The sequence below is a fragment of the Diuraphis noxia genome, unplaced genomic scaffold (assembly GCF_037042655.1).
Source record: "Diuraphis noxia isolate RWA-SAM2 unplaced genomic scaffold, SU_Dnox_SAM2 contig0002, whole genome shotgun sequence".
Lineage (NCBI taxonomy): Eukaryota > Metazoa > Arthropoda > Insecta > Hemiptera > Aphididae > Diuraphis > Diuraphis noxia.
This window is the reverse complement of record NW_028301712.1, coordinates 14,326,663-14,351,896: the sequence shown is the minus strand read 5'-3', so window position 1 is coordinate 14,351,896 and position 25,234 is coordinate 14,326,663. Positions and strand designations below refer to the sequence as shown.

Sequence of the window (25,234 nt, the reverse complement as noted above, 5' to 3'; positions counted from 1 at the left end):
TGATCGGTAGTAATTTGTCACGATATTTCCGATGTTATTTTCTAGTTTAATATAGATTATAGACCATAAATAAGAAATAAAACATTTTAATCACGCCAAACTCAGATGAGAATTTAAAAGTCTAATATAAGTTCTATAACTTTTATAAAGTGATTCTTGGTACATGGGAAAATATGACAGATACAGATTAGTCACTTCATATAACGTTGCTAATACTTATCCAAATAAATTTAAAAGGAATTATTATCATATTCAGTAAATACGATTATGTTTATATGGATAAGTCAACTCCATAGAACACCACATCTATTAAAATTAATTTTGCTATCTCTGAGTATTCAATCACCCAATCACAAAGAAATATAGTTTTTTTACTCAGAAAGTCATAATTTCTTTTACAGAATTTATTTACGTACTTTACACTACCAGTATACTATATTTTCAAGCAAAGTCTGTAGTGTTTCTTTATTATAATAAATAATATATTGTTTTTAGTAATAATGACTAATAACATTACATAAACTATAAATTGTACCAAATCAATTTAAATATTATAATATTCTACGCAGAACAGATTGGTTTTATATAGAATATAGATATATTATTTATTTGTTATTGTTGTAAAGATAATATATTTAAACAGGTTATTTCTAAATATTTCATTTAAAAAACTAAAAGAAAAAAACTATTTAACACTTATTTATATTCAAAACAACAATTTCAGACTTAATTTCATAAAAATTGATTTAACTTACTTGGTAATTTTTGTAACTAATTTTTTTAGCTGTATTTTCAGAATCGTAATTTTATTTTTTAATTTTAAAAAATACGGTAGTTGATTTTTATGCTAAGTAAGTTATTGTCACATGTGAGATATTTGTTCGACTAATTTTTATTGGTTGAACTATATAAAAAGATTTAAGCCTATTATTAAATTTTATGGTAGTTAATATTAATATTAATTCAATTATAGGTCATCGTTAAAAAAAAATACACGAGAACAGCTATATTTATAAAATAAGAAATATTGTAATATTGTAGACTTCAAAATTATTTAAACCCTAGATATGAAAATATAAATTATATATTTTATTCAAAAACTAATTAAATGTCATATTTTTTTTATCTTATAATAATAATTGGTTAATAATATCAAGATAAAAAAAAAATTAATTAATTAAACTCTTAATTTAAAACTAAATATTATTTAGATATAAACTTGTATTAAATCTATTAATAAATAAATAAACTTACTAGCTGATCCGTAATTAATAAATCAAATATACTAGTTACGGTGCTCTTGACTTTTAGGTCATTTTGGGCAAAACACTCCGAAAAGACTGACAGGTGAATCTGAAGCAGACCTCTAGCATCTCGGTCGTGTACCACACACAAACAGAAAACGGTTGCTATGGCATCAGTACAACGCGTTGTGGCGCTTTTACCCGACGAGTTAACTGAAAATTTATTTCAGTTATTATTATTTTATCAACGATCATATTATTCAAAACAAACGCACATTTATGATTGTAAATATATAGATACCATTGTAGTACCTTCATATGTATTAAATAATAAATTCTGTTGTAATTTTATTTTTTGAAATAAAAGTGACTGTGAAGACACTATAATTTAATCACTTGACTTTATTTTTAGTTAAATATAATATTTAAATTTAAATATAATTAGAAATCATATAATTTCTAAATAATATAATATATCATTTAATAAAATATGATACGCGAACATTGTATTAAATACTTGATGTAATAAAATATATTATCATATTGATGCTATGTGTATTAAATAAGTTAGCTTTAATTGTTTTAAGTTTTCAAAATAGTTGAACAGATAACAATGAACTATAAGTTTTCTATGTAAATTCTCATATTTCAAAATATAATTAATTATAATAACTTTTATCAAACGTACAGATTTAAATATCTTTTTATAAAATTATAACAATAATTTAACTAACTATGTTTATTTTATTTTAGATTATTCATAAATTACAATAATACAAATTTCCTATATTTATATAGTTAAATTAATACCGACTTAACATGATTCGGTTAGGTAATCCAAAAAAAAAAAAAAACTAATAATTATTATAATACAATAAGTACAATTAGGACACTAGATTACTATAGATAGGTAAACAATTTCACAGCATGAACTTCCAAAGGATTTAGAGTATTGGTGGTTATGTATGGAAAGTAAAATATTTCTTTGCACCACCAGAAATTGAGGCCAATTTACGCCACTGCTCCTAACATCTTTTCAAAATTAAATGTTTAGTCTTATAATATATATGTAATATTCAATACCTACATGTAATTTTCTCAATAGGCTTCATTTATATTATTATTGCAAAAATATTTACTTTATATATCCATTATTTTGATTAACTAATCAAATAAAAATATTAAGATACTTAGTTTCAATTAGTATTTTTTTAAGCATTGTGTATTATTCTATATTTCCTTAGTATTAAGTCTAAAAAAATTAATTGTATTAAAACGTAAAAATGAAGTTTTTTATTTAATTTATTTTCACCAAACAAGCATTCATTCAAGTTTAATGGTGTTTTGACCAACGTATCCCTAGGCGACTGTTAACAATGGTTCTTAAGAAGAAGGTTTTTTTATGAATTGTTGAAAACGAAAATAATTTAGTTCAGAATTGTAGTAAGATGGTAACCATGTATAAACCAATTCAAGGAATAACAATTATATTATGGATTAATAATCTATTTAACATAGGTTGGTCACAAAATTTACAGACAGTTAATATCCGTGAGTTCATTGTTGGTTATATTAAATATAAATATAAAAATAATGTATGTTTTACTATCTAAACTATACAATTATAAATTAATTAGTGTTCATAAACGATCGAACTAATGAAGTGGCCGAAGACACTTTGAATGTGGCGTTAAATTATATTCGAAGAAATCCGAGGGTTGGATTGATGATTGATGGTTTATATTCTGTGAAAATTGGTGGAGACGATGCTTCAGCTATATTAGAAACACGTATGATATTGTATTTTACATATATTAAAATAACATATATCATTTAAAAAATATTTATTTTCATTATTTTAAAAACAATAATATTTTATACTATCTTTAGATTAACATTAAATAATAACAATGAATAAATACTAAAATTGACTTTATTTCGTACTAAATTTATACAACTTAAATAAATTAATACCAAAATATAAATGTTGAAATAAATCTGATTTGATTAGTTTCTTTAGTATATTTTGTTGTAAATTTAATGTTTATATTCATAAATACATTTATGGACTTCCAAATGATTGTAGTCAATAAAAAAATAAAATTATATTATGTTAAATTATAAAAGTTCAATAAATATATTTTTTTTAATAGGAAAAGTGATTTACATACTCCTATACTGCCATAACTATAACAATAATATTGGTTGATTAAAGAAACCGCTAAAGTTTAATTATCTCACTTTTTCGTTAATACATAATTGACTTGACTGTAGTACCAATAACAAAACAACTTAATTTAAATAAGAAATATAATTTAGAAACTATTATATTTTTAATTGTAATACTTCAGAGATAGATGCGTAAGTGGAAATACTACCTGTTCATTTTAGATTCAGTGCAGAGCGATGAATGAATTGATTTTACCATGATGTGTTTTTATTATTTTTTTTGTGTCTGTCATCACGTTTTGGGGCAGTAAAAGTGCTTCAATTTTTGAACTCAGTACCTCATTCGATCAGAAAGTAAATCTAGTTGGTACTTTGAAGGGGGGGAAGGCAAAAGTAAAAAATTCTCAATATTTTTCTAAATAATAAGGGTAAACAAACTAAAAATTAAGGTGAAAACTGGAAATTTTACGCACAATCAGTTTTCGACAAAATTGATTTTAGATTTTGATGTAACTTTAAGACAAATGATCATAGATATATGCAATTTTTACCCACCCAATGTTAATATAAGTATATTCTATCCACCATACAATTTAAGAAAAATTTCGACTTAAGTTGAACTATTTATAGACATATACAATTTTCGAAGATAATTAGTTTATTTTAAATTAATATCGATAAAAATTTATTTGTTGTTTGTTGGGTAAAAAAGCTTGAAAATTTAATACAAGACTCCTAATATATTGTTACAATAGCAGTTGAAAAATAAAAAAACTCATAGTCACATTTTTTTACAAGCATTCAAAGTTTGAATTTTGACGACATACGTAAAAATCACGAAAATTCGCAAATTATTTTATGCTAGAAATTTATGAAAAATTTTTTTTTCAAATCTAAGACTTGAAAATTTAATGCGAGATTTCTTGCAAGTTTTTAACTTTTATCATAAAAAAAGTATCCACCAGAAAGTCAAATTAAGTTTTTATGAGCGTTTGAAATTTAAATTTTTACAACATTGGATTTTGACTTGATTTCTCACATAGCGATTTTCTTATTTTGGTGTAATTCTAAAACAAATAGCCGCAGATACTTGAAATTTTCACTGAATGTTTATATACCTAGGCATTTTCTATATTTGATTAAATTTTCAAAATATTTTGATTAGTTTTGAGCTGTTGACTGACATTTTAATTTTTAAATTTTTTAGTTTTTTTTTCTATTAATGTCTATAAAATTGTATTGGTTGGGTCAAAAAACTTCAAAATTTAATATAAGGCTTCCAAAGTTCTAACGTATTATATCAATAACAGTTGAAAAATATTAAAAATACATAAGCACGATTTTTTTTATAACCATTTAAAGTTCAAATTTTGACTAAATATACGTAAAAATTACGGCAATGTTCAAATTATCTTAGATAGAAATTCATAAAAGTTTTCTTTTTAAATCTAAGATTTGAAAATTAAATATAAGGCTCCTAACATATTTTTACGATAGCAGGTGAAAAATAAAAGAAATATATGGTCACAATTTTATTTTATAAGCATTTAAAGTTTGAATTTTGACAACATACGTAAAAATCACAAAAATTCGTAAATTATTTTTCACTAGAAATTCATAAACAATTTTCCTTTTATATCTAAGATTTGAAAATCTAATACAAGGCTCCTAAAATATTTTTACAATACCAGTTGGAAAATAAAATAAATACATAGTCTCAATTTTTTTTTACAGATAAACCGTTTCCGCTCAGAATCGTTTTTCGTATACAATGATATAATATCATTGTATTCAAATTTAATTCCATCCATTACAGTAACCCACTTGTAACCTACTGTACAGCAGAGCGACATCCACGACTTTCCCGCTTTTTTTTATATTATCCTTTCCTAATTATCACATATAAGTCATTAAACCTTCAGAAACACACAATGTGCCTGTTTAGTACTTTCTTCAATTCAATCGTTGGTTGGAATGCAACGTTAACCAACTTAATTATGAAAAACAAATTGTGACCACTGTTGTAGATATAATGGTTTATAATTTGTTGCTAAATTTAATAGCTTGTACTTTTAAAAATCAATATTGAATTATTAGTATTTTACACACAGTTATATGTATGGTCAATATATTTAACCAATTAATACCATGTTAATGAATATCTACCATTCACATAAAAGTATTCTTCTTCTTCTTCTTCTTCTTCTTCTTCTTTTCTTCTTCTTCTTCTTCTTCTTCTTCTTCTTCTTCTTCTTCTTCTTCTTCTTCTTCTATCAGCCAATAATACCATCTCATCACCCATCTAATCCTCAAATGTTCCATATCAATGGGACAGTGGCTCAATCATTCCAGTCAAGTTAGTCATGCAAGATCACTTCAATCAGTGATTCTAAATATATATCTTTACGTTTCAAACGGCGTCTCCTAATTGGTCTTTTCCCTTCTGATTCTTCCTCATAATCAGACAAAAATTGGGTTCTACAGACTTCACCACGCGTGTCCAGCCCACTGTAATCTACAACTCGCGATTGTGTCCAATCTGTTAATTTCTGGAAAAGGCTCTTCATTATTTTTCCTTGATCTCTATTCCTCCATCTACTATTTAAAAACATGTATTTGATAGTTTATAACATCATAGAAATGATAAGTATAAATTTCAAAAAATTTGATTTTGTCTAAATAAACATTATATAATATTAATTATTGGTGAAACTGATAGTTCTTTTTAAATTTCTAAATATTATGTATGCGTATAATCACTTTTTTTTTAAATTTAGTTTGTGTTAACTATAATGCATCAATTCGTAACAATAAACCACCACATCTTGTCATTGATACAACAATTAATGGGGTTGCATCAGAAGCTGTAAAATCATTTACTGCTGCTTTAGCATTACCTACTGTCAGTGCATCATATGGACAAACTGGTGATATAAGGTAATTAGTTAACGTAAAAAAAAAAAATATATACCTACTTGTCAGTAATTATATATTATTGTATTCAAAAAATCGATATCACTGAAACTTAATTTACGCAAAAATAATCTTATAGTATAAATGTATAAGAAAATGGCTTTTATTTTTACACATATCTATTCCTGATAACAAGATAAATTGATTCAATTATTAATTTTGTATGTTATTTAAAAATTATTTTTGTCAATTTCACATTATTAAGATAATTTTACAAGGAAATATTATATCTGAAACTCGCAACAAATGCGAAATACGAACTTTTCAAAATAATATTATGGAATCCAAAAAGTGTAAAACACTATCCATTGTATATCCTTTAAAGTTATAAGAACTTTTAATATTTAAATATCAAAAAAATTGTATGATACTCAAATGTCTAATTTAAGATATTATTAATATATTACATGATTTTCGAAGCAATCCTGCCAAAATAAAATCTCTAATAATTTTAGACAATGGAGAAATTTAGACGGAGAACAACAAAAATATCTGATACAAATAAGTCCACCTGCGGACCTTATACCAGAAATAATAAGAAGTATTGTGATAGCACAAAATATAACAAATGCTGGCATTATGTTTGATGATACATTTGGTGTGTTAAGTAAAGTCTATATAGAGTATGCATAAAATCCTAGCCTAACGAGAAGGACGGAAATAATAATAATATTATTTTCAGCAAATATGTTAACACAAGTAATAGCTTAAGAAAAAATGCCGGGTAATTCATTTAACGTAGAACACTTCTTATTCAAATGTTAATGTTTTTGAAAATATTTTTTTTACTTAGTTTCAAGTTACTACGAAAGCAGAATATTTTTCTGAGTATTTCAAAACAATAAAAATCGAATTAAATATATGAGTTATGAGTGATTTAAATTTTAGATGACCGGAGAAGTGGACTAACATTTTGCGGGATACCTAGGTCCTAGGTACCACTCCTCTCATCAAAACCATAAATACGTATAGCTCATAAACTACTCGTTCTAAATTCAATTTGTATGAATCAAAATATGTTTAAAAAATATTCCACATTGAAAAATTAAATTATTATAACTGTTTGTTGTTTTCAAAATATTAAAAAAATTTTAAATGTTAAGGATAAAAACAAAAAATGTATACATATAAAAATATTATTTTTTAACGACTAAAAACCATATAAAAATTTCCACCCTTTTCCATAATATTCTGTTAACTAAATTTAAACTGTATTTTATGTACTTAATTAGCATTTTAAATATATTTTATAATGTAATATATTCTAGTAATGGATCATAAGTATAAATCGTTACTACAAAATATTCCGACTAGGCATATTATAGCTGCTATCGATGACACTACCAGCATTAAACTACACTTGACTAGATTTCGTGATGTGGACATAGTCAACTTTTTTGTACTGGGAAAATTATCAATCATTAAATCTGTTTTGGACCACGCGAATTCCAATAAATTATTTGGTCGAAAATATGCATGGCATGTAATCACACAGGTGAATATAATAATTTGGAACCAAAAATATTTATAAGCTCCATTACTAATTAAAAATCGGATGATTTTTTTTCTTATTATTATTATATATATTTTTTTATTTGTTGTATCAAATATGTACCTAAGGTTAGGACCTGAGGGACACAATGTTCAATTAATATATTAATTGATTGAATATAGGATACATTCAAATTAATATTAATTACTAACTACGTTAATCAAGTAAAAATAAAAATACCAAATTACATGTGATAAGTAGCTTTGAAGTGAGTAATCATCCATTAAAAACGCTCACTGTAGATTTTTTTCTTACTTGTAAAGAACATAGTCAATTTAAAAAAGAAAGGAGATAAAGAAGATCAAGATACAAAATCCGATGGTTTAAATGTATTTAATACAATCATTATTTTACATACGCTGAACCCTTTTAAATGCCATATAAAAATAAATATTTACAAAATGTCCTGTAAACTCTATTTAAAATCTCTCTTTTTTGAAACTTTTAAACTTAAGTACATTTTTTGTCTCGAGCACTCCAAACAATCTGTTTGACATTTTTTAAAGCCTTAAGATATTTAATACAATTTTGGTGGTACTTAAGTGGGTACTCGAATCATCAAGACATCGCCGTGACTTTAAACCTGTTTAAATTTTCTTTGTTGTAAATAAACTTAGTTTATAATATAGGTGGGTAATTTTAATAAATGCTAATATTTTTACAATTTATGACTAATATAAGATCGTCACTTACAACTTATTATTATTCTCATCATTTGGTAAACTAGATAAAAATATATTCACTTTATATTATACTCTAAGTTCATAACCATTTAAAATAAAACATATAAATATTATGGAATGTTAAATATATAGTCAATAATAACTTAAAATACACAGTATAGTTAAACGTAGATCCGTAATTTATTATGTTTAAATATTTAATATTCTTCATGTATTAAATTACGAGCGACCACAGTATCAATTTAATAACTATTTCACAAAACTAAAGATTGTTCCAAATATCTATTTTGTGAATAGGATAAAGGATCATTGAAATGTGGCTGTTCTAATGCTACTATTTTGTTCGTAAAACCCGAGCCGGATGCTGGAAGTCGAGAAAAATTATCAAATTTAAGGACTACATATGGGTTAACATCAACTCCAGAGCTGAAAGCAGCATTTTACTTCGATTTTTATTATCGATCGTTGTTAGCAATCAGGTATAACAATATTCGCGATCAAAAGACACGGTCAAATTCTTTAGTTCGTAATTTCACAAAATTTAAATCTATACAACTGTTACAACTGTAATAAGTACAATTATTAATTTTTATAATAAATATTAATTTATATAAGTTTATAAATTATAAATGAGTAATTTTAATCTATAATCGCTGCTATTAAAGCATCGTATTTAAATTTAAGACAGTTATCTAAAAATGTATTTAACGTTATATTAACATTTAAAATTGTATTCTTTTTAATTTTGTTATTATTTTTCATAGGTCGATGATGAATAGTGGCGAATGGCCAACTAATCTAACCTACACTACATGTGATGATTATAATGAAGATAATCCACTTCCAAGAAGAAATGTAGATTTAAGAAGATATTTAAAAGATGTGAGTGATTAAAAATCATAAACTCAGTGATAATTAATTACTTGCGTCTACTAATCAAATATGTGTTTACGACGTTAAGATGACAGAACCACCCTCCTATGCGCCATTTTTAATAGATTCAAATGGACACAGTTATGAAGAGTTTACAATGAGACTAGAAAAAGTTACAGTATTAAACAGTCAATCAGTAAGCGCTGAAAACGTGGGCTCGTGGAAGGCAAGTCTTAATTCACCGATTATTGTTAAAGATGCCGCAAATATGACACATTTTTCCGCCGTCACTGTATACAGAGTAGTCACTGTGTTGGTAAATATTATTCATAAATATATTTTTAGATTCTGAGTGGAGCTAATATGTTGATTTTTTATATTATGTAACCGTATAGGCTAAATTCATTCGAGTATAATATATTCACTATACACATTATACGATGTTTAGGGAGAGAATATGCACCTCGACCCGCCAAAAGTAGGTTCTTCTGCGCATCCATGGCAAGGTATCGCGTGGGGAATGGGGATGTGCTAAAGTGGCGCGTTCTGTCACCGGACAGAGTATATCATATTAATTATGATTTATAGTTATACCTATAATAAATGTTATATATATAATTATAAGTATTCATTTAAGCATTTATATAATTTTTTTAAATTATATGACTTTGCGTTTATAATATATATTATAAATAATTATAATATATAACTTGTTTCAGCAAAATCCATTTATGATACAAATTGATGACGAAGATGGTAAAGGTGTAAAATTTAAAGGTTATTGTATTGATTTAATCGAAGAAATCAGAAAATTGATAGGTTTTGAATACGAAATTTATATAGCCCCAGACAACAATTTTGGTAAATTTAAAAATATCATAATAATAAAATCAGAGAGAATTGTATTTCATTATTGATATAAAATATTTTATTTATTCAGGTAATATGGACGAAAATGGACAGTGGAACGGAATGGTTAAAGAACTTGTCGAAAAGGTATATATAATTTAAAATAATAACGTCCATTTATTTTTATTGTAATGCAATTTTTTAGAGAGCTGATATTGCATTGGGTTCTCTATCAGTTATGGCTGAGAGAGAAAATGTTGTGGATTTTACGGTCCCTTATTATGACTTAGTCGGAATAACAATTTTAATGAAAAAACCACAAACTCCAACTTCGTTGTTTAAATTTCTTACAGTTTTAGAAAACGATGTATGGATGTGTATACTTGGAGCTTACTTTTTCACCAGGTGAATGCCACTTATAATAAATTATCAACGCAAATATATCTAGAACGTAGAATGTAGATATAGTCGATATAGATATTTTTTTTATTTTATAATATACATATAATGTGTCCAATGTGACCTCATAATAGTAATATAATTTTCTATATTAGTTTTTTGATGTGGGTATTTGATCGCTGGAGCCCATACAGTTACCAAAATAACAGAAATAAATATAAAGATGACGAAGAAAAAAGAGAATTCAACTTAAAAGAATGTTTATGGTTTTGTATGACTTCTTTGACTCCACAGGTAATACTTTTAATAGTAATAAAGTTAAAACTAGTAGAATGAAGGGAAAAAATAGTTTATAAAATTTAATATTGCTATTTAAATATTTAAAACTAATTATGTACAATTAAAAACGGTATCTAACTGTAAAATAACAACTGCGTCACTGAAAAGTTGATCTATCATCTATCACAAGGAATCATATCCAAAACCTAGATGGGTCCAGAACATTTTACAACATTATGTGTAATTTTACAGATTTTATAGGTAGGTAGATAGATAAAATAATTTTTTAACAATATTTTTGAAATTCGTTGACTGGAGGTGTACATGCCCCTATACAAACCTCACACAGAAAACTTTTATCAACACATTTAAAAAAATTCTTCAACACTACAATCAACAAACAATGGCTATATTATAATGGTTTCAAAAATGACTCTTATATTGACATAAAATTTAGCTCTTTTTATCTTAATTTTATCTGTTAAGCTTAAAATCATATTTTTCTTTAATAATCTACGAATAAGAATACTAAAATAAATTATTTGTACATAATATATACTACCTATAACTTATACGTGCTAATCATCTTAAACTAAACGTCCCAATGGCCACAATACAAATCAATTTTTATTTTACCTGAATTAGCTTTGTAATTTGACTCATAAATATTTTTTATGACTATATCAATTAAATAAATTATTTTTGAAAAATATTGTAAATGATATAAACTGTTAAAATATAATTAAGCCCGATAAAATATGATTGAGAACGAAATTTTTGGTAATGCATTAAAAATGGTCGATAATTTTAAAACGTGACCGAATTTAATAATTAATGTTATCAAACAATAATCAAAATACTAAACATTTATAATTAATATAATATGTGGTAGTTATGTGGAAAACAAAAATTCCAGTAATTTATTAAAATATTTGAAGTATGGGCCTTATGTTATCCCTATAACCATTGTAATATGCTAAAAGATAACTTCATATTTATTACATTTTTATATATTTTTTTTTATAAGTTAGGTAATAATTATTATAACCATGGATATTCGAAATTTATATCGAACTTACATTACAAACTTGTTATTTGTTTATTATATTTTTTATATACCAATTTTTATCCATGATTATAGTAATTATAAAGTCATGACTTTTTTCGAGAGTATTTTTACTACACATTGTATTTATATATACATTTCTGAATTTTCGATAGCGCATTAAACGATAATGCAACGTTACACACTTACACGTTAATTCGTTTTCAAACCTATTTGTTTTATTGGATCAGTTGTAGGTAACTAAGTTCTTTGTTAATTTTAAGTGTTCTCATCATTCGGTCAAAAAGGTATAACTACGTTCCCAATTGTTTCATAACCATTAAACCTCGGGCAAAATTGCAATTATAATAATAATTGGGTGATAATGTCTATGTACCATTTCTCCTCATTATTTTATATTATACATTTTACAGCTTATACCAACTTTATCTGAATCACACTGTCGTCATTGAAATTTGTAATTTAATTATAAAAACTAAAAATTGATTTGTTTTACTTTTTTTAGGGTGGAGGTGAAGCACCCAAAAATCTTTCTGGTAGACTGGTTGCTGCTACATGGTGGCTTTTCGGATTTATAATTATAGCATCTTATACTGCTAATTTAGCAGCTTTTTTAACGGTTTCACGATTGGATACTCCTGTAGAATCATTGGACGATTTGTCTAAACAATATAAAATACAATACGCTCCACTGAATGGATCATCAGCAATGACTTATTTTCAAAGAATGGCTGACATTGAAACACGATTTTATGAGTTGAGTACCTACCAATAGTTTTTAAAAATATTAATATAATATTAGTCTGTTTCTAATGAAAATACGCAATACACTTTTATAAATTTAATTAGTTACACACTTATGATAAAGTTAAATTTCCCCGATTTCCTGATATTAGTTAGGTAAGTACTTATCACCTGACTCGTCGGATTTACAGCCGTTCCGTAAAATCCTGATGGCACCAACATATGTTGGTATTATAGTTGTAATATATTCATACGAATAACAGTTATTATTTTAAATAATTTAGTTAGCACAAATCATTTAGAAGCTTAAAAAAGCGGGAAAGTGGATATCGCTCTGCTGTACAATAGGTTACAAGTGGGTTACTGTAATGGATGGAATTAAATTTGAATCCAATGATATTATATCATTAGGTATATACGAAAAACGATTCTGAGCGGACACGGTTTATCTGTCTATAGGATATATTATAAATTATTATTATTTATTATTAATACTTATTAAAATATTTGACTTTCCGATGGACATTTTTTTTTTTTTTTTTTTTGATACAGGTAAACAAACTTATAAGGAATCTTGAATTACATTTTTTAATCTTACATTTAAAAACAAAAATTTTCATGAATTTCAAAGAAAATTTGAACATTGCCGTAATTTTTACTATTTAGTCAAAATTCAAACTTTGAATGTTTGTAAAAAAAAATTGTGACTATGAATTTTTTTTATTTTTCAACTGCAATTGTAACAATATATTAGGAGTCTTGTATTAAATTTTCAAGCTTTTCTACCCAACAAATAAATTTTTATCAATATTAATTTAAAATAAACTAATTATCATCGAAAATTGTATATGCCTATAAATAGTTCAACTTAAGTCGAAATTTTTTTTAAATTGTATGGTGGATAGAATATACTTATATAAAAATTCGCTAAAAATTGCATATATCTATGGTCATTTGTTTTAAAGTTACATCAAAATCTAAAATCAATATTGTCGAAAACTGATTGTGCGTAAGAATTCCGGTTTTCACCTTAATTTTTAGTTTGTTATTTATCTCAATTATTTAGAAAAATATTGGGAATTTTTTACTTTTGACCCTCACAGTACCAACTAGATTCATTTTTTGATCTAACAAGGTACCAAAGTCGAAAATCGTCGCTCCGCTCAAAATCTAAAATTAAATGTAAGGTACTCTAGAGATTTTTTCGATATCCTAGAAATAGTTAAATTCCTTATAGGTATGTATTATAATTATTATTTCAAATAATAATATGCTTGTCGCTTGTGTGTTAGAGCTGAATATTGTATAATATACATATTATTTTATAAATCTATGATAGTAGATATACTAATTTTAAACGTATTAGAATGTTACTTAAAAATCGCGTAACGCCGTATACGTCAAAACACTAACTATATTAAACACTTATATTTTCATAATTTTAGAATATGGAAAGATATGAGTTTAAATGACAGCCTAAGTGAAGTAGAGCGAGCAAAATTGGCTGTTTGGGATTATCCAGTAAGTGACAAGTACACAAAAATGTGGCAAGCAATGAAAGAAGCTAAACTACCGAACTCTTTAGAAGAGGCCATTGAAAGAGTTCAAAGTTCTAAATCATCTAGTGAAGGATTCGCTTACTTGGGTATTACATATTTAAGATGTATCAACTGCTTATAAAATATTATGGCCAAATAATATTATATTGAATGTATTAGAGAAATGAAAATATTTTTCTATTTTAGGAGACGCCACAGATATTAGATATCAAGTGATGATCGATTGCCATTTACAAATGGTTGGCGATGAGTTCTCTAGAAAACCATATGCTATTGCTGTTCAACAAGGTTCTCCGTTAAAAGATCAATTCAATAACGCAATTTTATTATTACTTAATAAACGGAAATTAGAAAAATTGAAAGAGACGTGGTGGAATTTGAACCCAGAAAGAATACAATGTGAAAAACAAGATAATCAATCTGATGGCATCAGTATCCATAACATAGGTCGTACCATTTTTTTTTACTTGCTTACCTATAACACATTCGCTGCGACAAAAAAATGATAGCACGTTTAACGCGTCATTTCAAGTTGATGTGAATCGCCACCCTTTTTTAAAATTTGCTTTCATAAAACATAATTCATAAAAAATTAATAATTAAAAAATAATTGAAATTTATTTTTATTTTATTTTGTTATACACGTCTGTACACTATTTAACGCACAATATGACACCGAGTGAAAAATGAAAAGTATTTTTATCAAATATACCCACCAATAATAGATACTATTAATCACCTATATAAATACACAAATAGAGAAAAACAAAGAAGTTCAATAAAGAAATAATCCAACAAAAGTAGAAAGGTATTTTAACAGAACTGTTTTTTTTTTTAAATTATATTTCTAATGTTTATATTTAATATTATTTGCATATATATTTTTTTAATATTATGATTTTTAACTTTTTTTTTTTTTTTTTTTTTTTTGAGGTAAAGGCTTCAACATCAAAAGGTTATTAGCCTAAAGTTATAACATTAGTGTACAAGATAATATAATATATACAGATATTTACAATTTTACAATTTATGTGCAAGATGGATATGATGAAAATATTTGTAGATAGCTTCGGTGTTTTCTTCACTGAGGGCGAGTTGAAGGGATGATGAAATCTTGAAGATTTTCCGAGCTAGGGAGTATTTTGAGCATCTTGTTACGATGTGTTCGATCGATAAAGTCACGTTGCATATGGTGCATACTAGAGCAGGTTCCTTAGTGATGAGGAATGAGTGGGTGAGGTGGGTGTGGTCTATTCTGGCTCGGGTAACGATGACTTCGTCTCTTCGATTAAGGCTACCGGAAAATTTCCATTTTTTGATGAGAGGCTTGATGATTCTTAATTTATTTGATAGGGGAACGTTGGACCAGTTTTTCTGCCATGTCTCTAATATTTTGAGGTTAATGATATTGAGTTACTCTGAGGATGTGGTTAGGTTTAGTTTTGGAGTATTCTGGTGAAGTGAAGCTTCGTTTGCAAGTTTGTCTGCTGTTTCGTTGCCAGAAATGCCGACGTGGGACGGGACCCACATGAAAGTGAATGTTTTATTTGATGTTGTTATCAGTTCCTGGATATGTTGGACTAGTTCATTTGTAGAGTAGGGATCTAAAATTGATATTAAAGCACTTAAAGAGTCACTGATGATAGTGAAAGAGTCCGGAATGGAGGAGGAGGCGATTTTCAGAGCTTCGAGAATGGCGTAGGTTTCCGCTGTGTAGATGCTGGTGCTGGGAGGGAGAGCAAATTTGTGGTGTTCGTGTCTTAGAACTACCGCAAAGCCCACACCGTTGGGATTTTTAGTGGCGTCAGTGTATACAGGTGTACTACTAGGGTATTGTTGAGACATTATTTCTGAGAAGATATTACGGATGATAGTGCTGTCAGTGGAGTGTTTGCAATGATTGGTAAGTTGAGTATTGATATGAGGCGACCACATCCATGGTGGCGATGAAAGTTGTATTTTGCTCATCGATTGTGTATGGAGGCCAATATTTGTACTGATCGTTGTGAAATGTTCAAAAATTGTGTTTCTGTTATTGGAAGGGCTAGTAGCAAGGGGATTATGGAGGATCTTGTTGGATATATGATTAGGCAAGACTACCGGGCTGGTTCTAAAGGCTCCAGTAGCCAAACGTATACTTTGGTTGGGTATAATAGGGTTAATGGTGTTGAGTACATTATTTCTCGCGAGAAGGTAAACACGTGCTACACGGTCGGCTGTTAGACACGTACTGTTTTAACTTTTATTATTGAATATTCGCTAGCACATTAAAATAAACTTCAACCCTTAAGTGCCTCCAATGGGCAACTTATTATCTCCTGTCACCCAAGCTATGTCACCTCCATCACATACGCTTATTGTAAAATAAAATGTACAGATCGTGTACCTATTTTAATAGTAAATTATAGAAAAAAAAAAAAAAAATTGTTTATACGTAGGTATAGGTGGGTAGGTACCTATTATTAGCTGAAAGCAAAATGAATTATATAACAGGATAAAATCGAAATAAGAGTCATTTACTTTCAGATAACTACTGATTGCACATTTGCACATAACTTTATGAATATAGTTTTTAGGGGTAGGAAGGACTGGATCCTTGAGATAGGCATTATAATTTAGCATCCTTTAAAACAAAGCTTATTTAACCTATTGTATTATTCAATTTATTTCGATTGAAAATACCATTGGTTATATAGTATTTAAATATATGAAATTACTTTATTATAGTTATTTTAGTCTTAGTTCCATTTAAAAATATACTAATAAAAAAATAACCATATATATCTCTATATTCGATTTCGTATATATTATTTACCCGATGATTATTTTTTTTTTTTTTTAGCTTTTATATATTTATACTTTTATTTTAGCTTTTTTATATCTAGCTCAACAATTATAATCAGATGATTATTATAATACTCACATAAATAAGATGATATGATTTTTTTGGCGTTCACACTCGTATTTCCTAGAACGGATAAAACTTAATTCTGTACCTATTTATAAACATAACAAATTTTATTATATACAATACCAATACACCAATAGGCAATACACAAACATATTACACTAATATACCTACCAATAAATATCTGTTCAGAATAAAATGTAATAATACGAAAATAAGGAGGTATATAATTCGTGTAATATTAATATCTATCATATTATAAGTTATAACATTTTTGTTCAATGTGTGTAGGTGGAGTTTTTATTGTTATATTTGTTGGAATTGGATTAGCTTGTTTCACGTTAGCATTTGAATATTGGTGGTATAAATATAAAAAAGGCTCAAAAGTTGCAAACACGATGAATCCAAAACAAATGTCAATAAATAGAGGTGGTGAATTTACATATCCAGTGGTACCGACGTTTAATGCGAATTCTGGAATGAGATCAAGAAGTATTATTCATGGTTTTAGGTAAATAAAAATCATTATTTTCCAAAATTAATATATTTTTAAATATTTTTATTGTGCAGAAAAAAATTTGATTTTAATATGAAAAATGTTTTATTTTTAGACAATCTGTTGGTCAATCTTCACCTAAACAAAAATAATGAAATCATGCATGTATAACCTACAAATCTATGGACTATGGTGTATGGAAATTCAATCCAATATTATACGTTATGATATAATAACATAGCATAAAGAGTTAATAGTAGAAATATGATTTCTAAATTCTTTCATCCACAACCCACACGAGTATTGTATCGTCCCCTTAATGGATAGAAAAGTAGAGGCTAATTGCTTATAACGTATAACTTCTAAGTTATAATTTATTACAAAAGCTAATGCATGAAACCAAGAACATTGAACATAATGATACTCCTTCGTTGCTGTCCCAAACAAATGTTAAAGCCTAACGTTTTACTCTATCTCAAATTATTTTTAATTACCTATTATAAGTACCTATTCATACCACAAATCAAGTGTAACAATCAGATTAACTACAGAATGATTCGTGTGAGCAATGAGCATTGAACATCCTCATTCTGAATGTCTTCGTCGATTTTATTAATTTTAATTATTTATTATCTAATTAGTTAATAATTTCTATAATCCATAGTTATTGTAATTGCCGTATGTTATATATTTAATTCTTTGAAAGGTATAAAATATGTTCATTATCAATATTTTATTGCTATACTACGTATATTGCCACATTAGGCGTTATGCCAATAAAATAAATCTCTAATATAATATAAATCAATAAAATAATAACATTATATGTTAACACTAGTTCTAAGATTTTTAATTTCAATTGTTTGATCTTTAGCTCTGCGCATGCCCATATCATATAACTTTGCTGCTTGAATTTTTAGATATATTATTCATTGGTTACATATTTTTCTTGGAATCATAAACTTAGATAGGTAGTTCATAATATCATTAGATATGATAGAAGTTCATGATTAAAAATTAAAAGTTTTGGTTATTATTTTTATTTATAAAAATATTGAGAATTAAGACGAAATCAAATATTAATTAGATTTCATAATTATATTTTCATTATCACACAATATAAGTGGTACCTATGTTAATAAAAATTATAAAAAAAATTGCTAACTCAAGATAATATAGTTGAAGTCAAAATCCACAATTTTCGTGAGAATTGTGGGTTTTATCACAAAACGTTATAGCCTCTACGTTATTGCTTATTTGCATAGGTACTAATTATATTATCAAAAATAAAATAAATTCGATTTATTAGATTCTCATTTTTTTTTCATTATTATACTATCATAATTATGATCATTGATCAAATTTGAATTAGTTTTTAGAAACAAATACTCTTTGTCACCCCATGCACAATTTTCGATTTTTTTTGGAACGTTCTTGTGTTAATTATTTTAGAGCAATGGTAGGTACAAATGTACAATCAAAATTTTATGGTCCAATTTAGTTTCGAAATTATGGCCTTCGGAAATAAGCAATTTCGCGTTTTTTACGCACAGCCAACACGCTATAATTTACCACGCTTTTCATACATTTTTTTTCTGTTTTGGTACTTACGTAACTAACCTTTTTAAAATTATGATTTTTGAAATTTGCAATGAGAGCCAGTTACAGTATAATAAGTAGTTGCTAACCTAGCCTATCGGCTCCGGTCGCCAAAGTCCGGAGAACCTCGAGTTGGATGGGGGCTTGACCCCTCAAACCCCCTGGGGCTAAGTAGCCAACCTGTGGGAGGGGGAAGGGAGCGACACCTTCAGGATCGTGAGGTAGAGGGCATACCTGTCTTTCGGGCAGACGGAATAACAAGTAAATTTAACCTTGTTAGTTATAAACTTACTGCAGGTATAGTAGCATCCTTCGCCTACCGGATCAGGTCACCCAAACCCCTAAAATAAGAATAACCAATCTCTATAGAGAGGAGCGATAATAATAATAAATAATTATACTTTATGAGCATTTAATTTTAAATACTATTTTAGATTATATTATATTATTATGAAAATTATAGATTATAATACACCATTAAAATGTCATTACACCAAGTGCCAAAATTAACTTAATTGGTCAAAAACAACAACCAAGACGTAAATAAGTAGTTATGACGACATGACGTTATATCAGCACAACTTCAAAACAAAATGCTGATCGAACTATCGATCTTAACTAATTAGTCATTAATATACTTAGGTACGTAAGTTTCAAGAAAATAAGAAGAAAAATGCGCGCACGCGTAAAACACAGTTAATAAGAAACTTCCAGAAGCTATATAACTTCGAAACTAAGTCCGACCTACAAATTCTGTTTGGACCATTGTTTTTAAATAGTTATATACCTACGAGTTATTCATAAACTTACTTTTGAATTTTATAAGAGGTCCGTTCACTCTTAATTTCTATGTTACGCACTTGTAAAATGGACATAATAAATGTAGCGTATGTCCTATCAAAAATGAAAAACCATTTGACGTAAATTTGAATCACTTAAGCTAAGCCACAGTTAAGAAACCATATTCTCACACAAAATAGAAAGTTCAATATTATTAATTTATTATATATGTTTAATTGGTATTGTAGAAGCACTCTTAACATTTTATTTTTTTAATAAAATATGTTTGTCATTATGAAAAAAAAGTTTATTTATAGGTATATAAATTTTAAAAATAAAAATCTGACACACAAGCAGGTAGACAAATACTCGTATTGTCTTTTCACTTTTGTATAAATTTTTTTTTTTCGCATGAAAGCTTAGGTGTACAAAATATTTAAGTAAAACATTAAAATAATTATTATACTACGTACTTATATTTAATTTATTGTATAAAACCATAGAGGTTACCTACTTACTTTTGTATTTGAATTACCTACCTAATATTAAGAGAAATATAATAGTTTAATGATATTTTTACTTAAATGCGATTTTTATTTTGTATTTATACCAATCTATATTACAAAATATATATAGAAATTCCGATAGAAATAGGGATAATTGGTCTTAAATATTAATAATAATGTGTTTTTAGGTACGCATAACACCTTAGGTAGGTAAATCCTTTTTAAATGGGGCATTAGGATTACTTTGAAAGTGTAGTACGTTTGCAATTGGAATTAGAAATAAGACACAGATGGTTTACTTTTGGAATTTATTATAAACTTTTTACCAAGCAATTTTATGAAACACATTATTTTCCTAATACCTACCTATTTATGTTCCAAGGCATATTTTCCATAGACCATATACATTATACCTACTTAGATTATAGATCTCAATGAAAATTGTGGGTACCAATCTTATCAGTACTTATACCTGATGGGTACCTAATATAGGGGAAAGGTGTCCAAAGCAACCACCCTAAGGTTGTGTGACACTTTAAGATTTAATTTTTTTTTTATGAAACCTTCAAGATTGTCTAGTTGAACTTGTCAGGAATCATAACTTCCAATCAGAAATAATTTTAAACAAATAAATAAATAGTTATTGACATTTTTTTTAAAGTACAAAATTGTTCACTTTGACTGCCGGTTTAAAATTTCTATTATTATTCATTATTTTATAATATTGTCATAAATAATGTATGTAATATGTATGTTTCTTATTATTTATTTTATAATTAATTAACACATTAGTCAAACTTGGTATTTTTTTGGTGAGTAACAAAGCAATTTTATAAAATAAACATATTATTAACCTTATTAAGCTTTTGAAATCAAATAAACAAATAATATTTAATACATAAATCGTAGTAGTGACAACTTTGCCCTTTTAGTAATGTTTAATTTACTATTTAAAAAATAATAAGCATATTAACTAATTAAACTTGAGCTAATTCTATGACATATAAAAACTTATGTAGATTTTGAAAAACAATAAATTGGGTATATCAATTATTATGTTCATAAAAAAATTTTTCTGAGCACATATTTTAGATCAACAGCATCGAAAAATGAAATTTTTTTATACGAAAACGGTAAATGTGTCTGTCTATAGTGGTTTATCAGTTGATAAATATGATAACAATGAACGAACCCACGTGATGAAACCAGCTGTTTATTTATTAATCACAGAATAATAAGACATGACCACGTCTTGTCTTTACCCGCTATGACCACTTTGTACACCTTTCCCCTACCTACAATACGTATAGCATATTATTAGCATGGCGCCATGGCATATTATGGGATATTAAAAATAAGGACTGCAGTATTATTCTCAACCATTATAAAAAATTATAATCCTCGTAATTTGGTATTATGCTGATATGCATGTTTACATATAATATTTGAGGTATTAGCCGCCTCATTTTTAATGTTTTTAATTAAGTACCTATAGATATACTAAGATTTATGATAAAATCAATACCACAAAAATGAATAAGTAATTTAAAGAACAAATGTAGGACACAACACCATTTATTGTCAATTAGACATTAAACGATTAAACCTATTTTGTTACAAAATATTAACTATAGAACCTGGGTTTAGGACATTTCGCCGCGGACCAACCCATAATGTGAAAAAAATGATCAAGAAAAATGCCCTGTTTTACCTGGTATTTCGTCAAGCCTTCTACACAGAGTATAAATATTATAAACAATTTAATATGCTTGTTTATATTTGTAGGTATTTATATAATATATATAATAATACGTGTAGGTATATACGTTGTATACGTAATACGTCCGTCGTTCAAGGTTTACGAGTCACGACCAATGCTCATCGAATTTGAACAAAATAAACGTCATAAGAAGTCGATAATAGTTTACATTCATATTTGAAATTCTAATGAAGTCATTCAAATTTCAAATTGAGAATGCACCATAAAAATCGTTTCATTTAAGTCAAAAAGATTACGTTGTCACTTGTTTTGCGAACAACATTATGGTCGTTATTGTCTGTCCATCCTACAATGTGGCTGTGTCTGATTTTAAAAGTACAACAAACAATATTCTAGTAATATTGTATAAAGTAAGCTAAGTTATTTATAATATTATTACGATCGATTCGATGTAACCTTGGTAGATACCTACTAATATCGATCTAAATATTAAAATACTTAGCACTCAAACGTCGATATTTGATTAAACATTTAATAAATATTCTGTTTTTGCACTTTCAAATAAAGAAATTATTCCATTCAAAATCTAAAAATTCTACATAAAAAACCAATGTGTATATCATTAGTATGGGGAAAGGGATATGTAAATGTATTACTCATTCTTGTTCTATAAAATTAAAAACAGTGAATTTTAATTATATTTACTGATATGGTATTTAGTATTAATCTTTGTATAAAATATAACCTATCTGTTCTGAGATTCAAATATCGATAAAATTAAAAATGAATATTAAGTACCTATGTCAAAAGATCAATATAATTTGGCCAACTCTAGTTTAATCTTTAAACCATGAAGATAATTTTAGAATAAGTTAGTAATGTCAAAGTGAGAACGTATTGATCTTTAGATTTATTGGTTAATTGGTGAATAATTTACGTATAGATATGGTGATCAGATATTAAAAGAGAAAAAACAGTACATTATAATATAGGCTAATACATTATGTGTGTATATATATCAATATAATTACCTAACAATATAACATTAATTTAAACTCATTTATTTATTTTTAAACATAAATATGCATCACAGATTTTTAATCTTACTAACAGTGAAAAATAAAATATGTGTTTTTATACATAGGTAACTCTACTCATTATGTGATTTTCATGAAAAACAAGACTTATAATAATAAATACTTAATAAAAGACAACTTTAGAACTTAGATTATTATTATTATATTTATATTATTATTAGATAGTATCTAAAGCCGTGATTACAATATTAACATTATATCACGATACTTATTAAAACTTTTTTTTTTGATGACAGCATTTTTTTAAATCCCTTAAATTTGAATTTAGGTAATTTTTTTTCCATTTACAATTATTAAATTATTAAAAATAAGTACATTTAAGTATATTTCGACCATTTATTTAGGACAGTAGGACATGTTACCAAAAAACAGTACTGTCCTTATAAAATAAGTACGTCTGGTCGCCATACGTATAGACCACAAGCATTAGTTTCTTAATCTTTGTGACTTAATCAAGAAATAGATACAGTTCTTTTTTTAGTGATGTAAATTATAATTATCTGTATAATGCCATATTATATCTATATGCTTAGATCATAGTCAGAGCCGGAGGCAAGTGTGATATTGGGGGTCGTGACATCCCGCCATCGGATAATCGTAATGAAAGTCGGCACTTTCGACATACGGAATTTTTTAGATAAAATAACCTATTTGTTATATTTACAAATGAAAATTAAACATCTTTTATAAAACATTCCAACTATAAAATAGTTCCAATATCAGTTGTTGGCAAATGGCTAATTGATTATTGATATACATATATTAATATGTACTTCTAGAATAGCCAGGGCTATAGATACTTACTACCTATAGCAGTGGAATAGCACATGTTTATTTTTAAAACTGTTAGTATAACCTGATAAACATTTTCCCGTATCCCGTACATCCATCCACTACAGTACAGGAAAATAATTATTAAACTTGAGTGTCTTAAGCGCGGTGGTGTATTTAATAAAGATTATCGTGCTAAACATGAACGTCAGCAACATAATGGAAAACGAGTTTCAGTTAAGCATTTCGGTGCACCAGAAAATCCATTCGAAGCTTCAAAATACTTACATAAAGCATATTCACCAACTGTAAGTGAGTTTAGAGAATAAAATGTATTCAATTAAGTACCTACATAAGAAATGGTATTTTTATTTAACTTATTTTTCCAAATGATAGAAAACCAGCACAAGTTCTACTATGATTCATTGTATGTATATAATTATAAAATATTAATTATATTATTAATTATAATTATACTTTCTGGTAGGTATTAGCTAGTAAATACTAATCAATAGAATAACTTTTGTATTTGTATCTATAAAAATAATTATTTACAATTTCACTATTGACTAGTATGTGCTGGGTGTACCAAGGATTAGTGTTTAGTTGTGATTTCATCATTTGAAATAAAAATGAGTTAGCAGAAACAACATTTAATAACAAATAGTAAGTCATCCGGCCATATGTGATTATCACTGTTACAATTAATGTATGTGTACTGTGTAGTAGAAAAACACATAAGATACTGTGTATATAAGAAGTTGATGAGCAAACGCTGTGGTCAAAAACAGTTGTGTGCATCTTTCGGAGAAGAGATGCCACAACAACTCTATAACTAGGCAGTAAAAATATCTTTAACTGTATTGTATTAGTGCATCAATGTGGGGAACTAGGGAGGCGCATGACTCCTCACTTTTCTTGTCTGATATAGATTTATAAATAAATATTACAATTTATATTTAATACA

At 26.8% G+C, this 25,234-nt stretch overlaps 1 protein-coding gene and 1 pseudogene across 1 annotated transcript; one reads left to right on the top strand and one right to left on the bottom strand.

Moving 5' to 3' along the window:
- Window positions 1–2,692: 2,692 nt before the first annotated feature.
- Window positions 2,693–20,670, top strand: Ir25a (ionotropic receptor 25a). The gene is made up of 17 exons (XM_089221087.1): window positions 2,693–2,795; window positions 2,882–3,034; window positions 6,191–6,350; window positions 6,842–6,984; window positions 7,655–7,881; window positions 8,919–9,100; window positions 9,386–9,503; window positions 9,583–9,810; window positions 10,214–10,355; window positions 10,435–10,490; window positions 10,549–10,748; window positions 10,898–11,036; window positions 12,593–12,843; window positions 14,277–14,476; window positions 14,577–14,837; window positions 17,590–17,809; window positions 17,910–20,670. Exons 1-17 carry the CDS (start codon window positions 2,693–2,695, stop codon window positions 17,944–17,946), a joined length of 2,820 nt encoding a protein of 939 aa, XP_089077213.1. The 3' UTR covers window positions 17,947–20,670.
- On the bottom strand, window positions 15,361–17,012 carry LOC149058130 (uncharacterized; annotated as a pseudogene).
- Window positions 20,671–25,234: the final 4,564 nt, after the last annotated feature.

What these genes read in the sequence shown, in the direction of transcription:
- Ir25a (XM_089221087.1), top strand. Translation starts at nt 2,693, where the DNA reads ATGGTAACCATGTATAAACCAATTCAAGGAATAACAATTATATTATGG. An exon ending in CATGGCATGTAATCACACAG is followed by an intron (nt 7,882 to 8,918) that starts GTGAATATAATA and finishes TTTTGTGAATAG; the next exon opens with GATAAAGGATCATTGAAATG. An exon ending in AGTATTATTCATGGTTTTAG is followed by an intron (nt 17,810 to 17,909) that starts GTAAATAAAAAT and finishes TTTTATTTTTAG; the next exon opens with ACAATCTGTTGGTCAATCTT.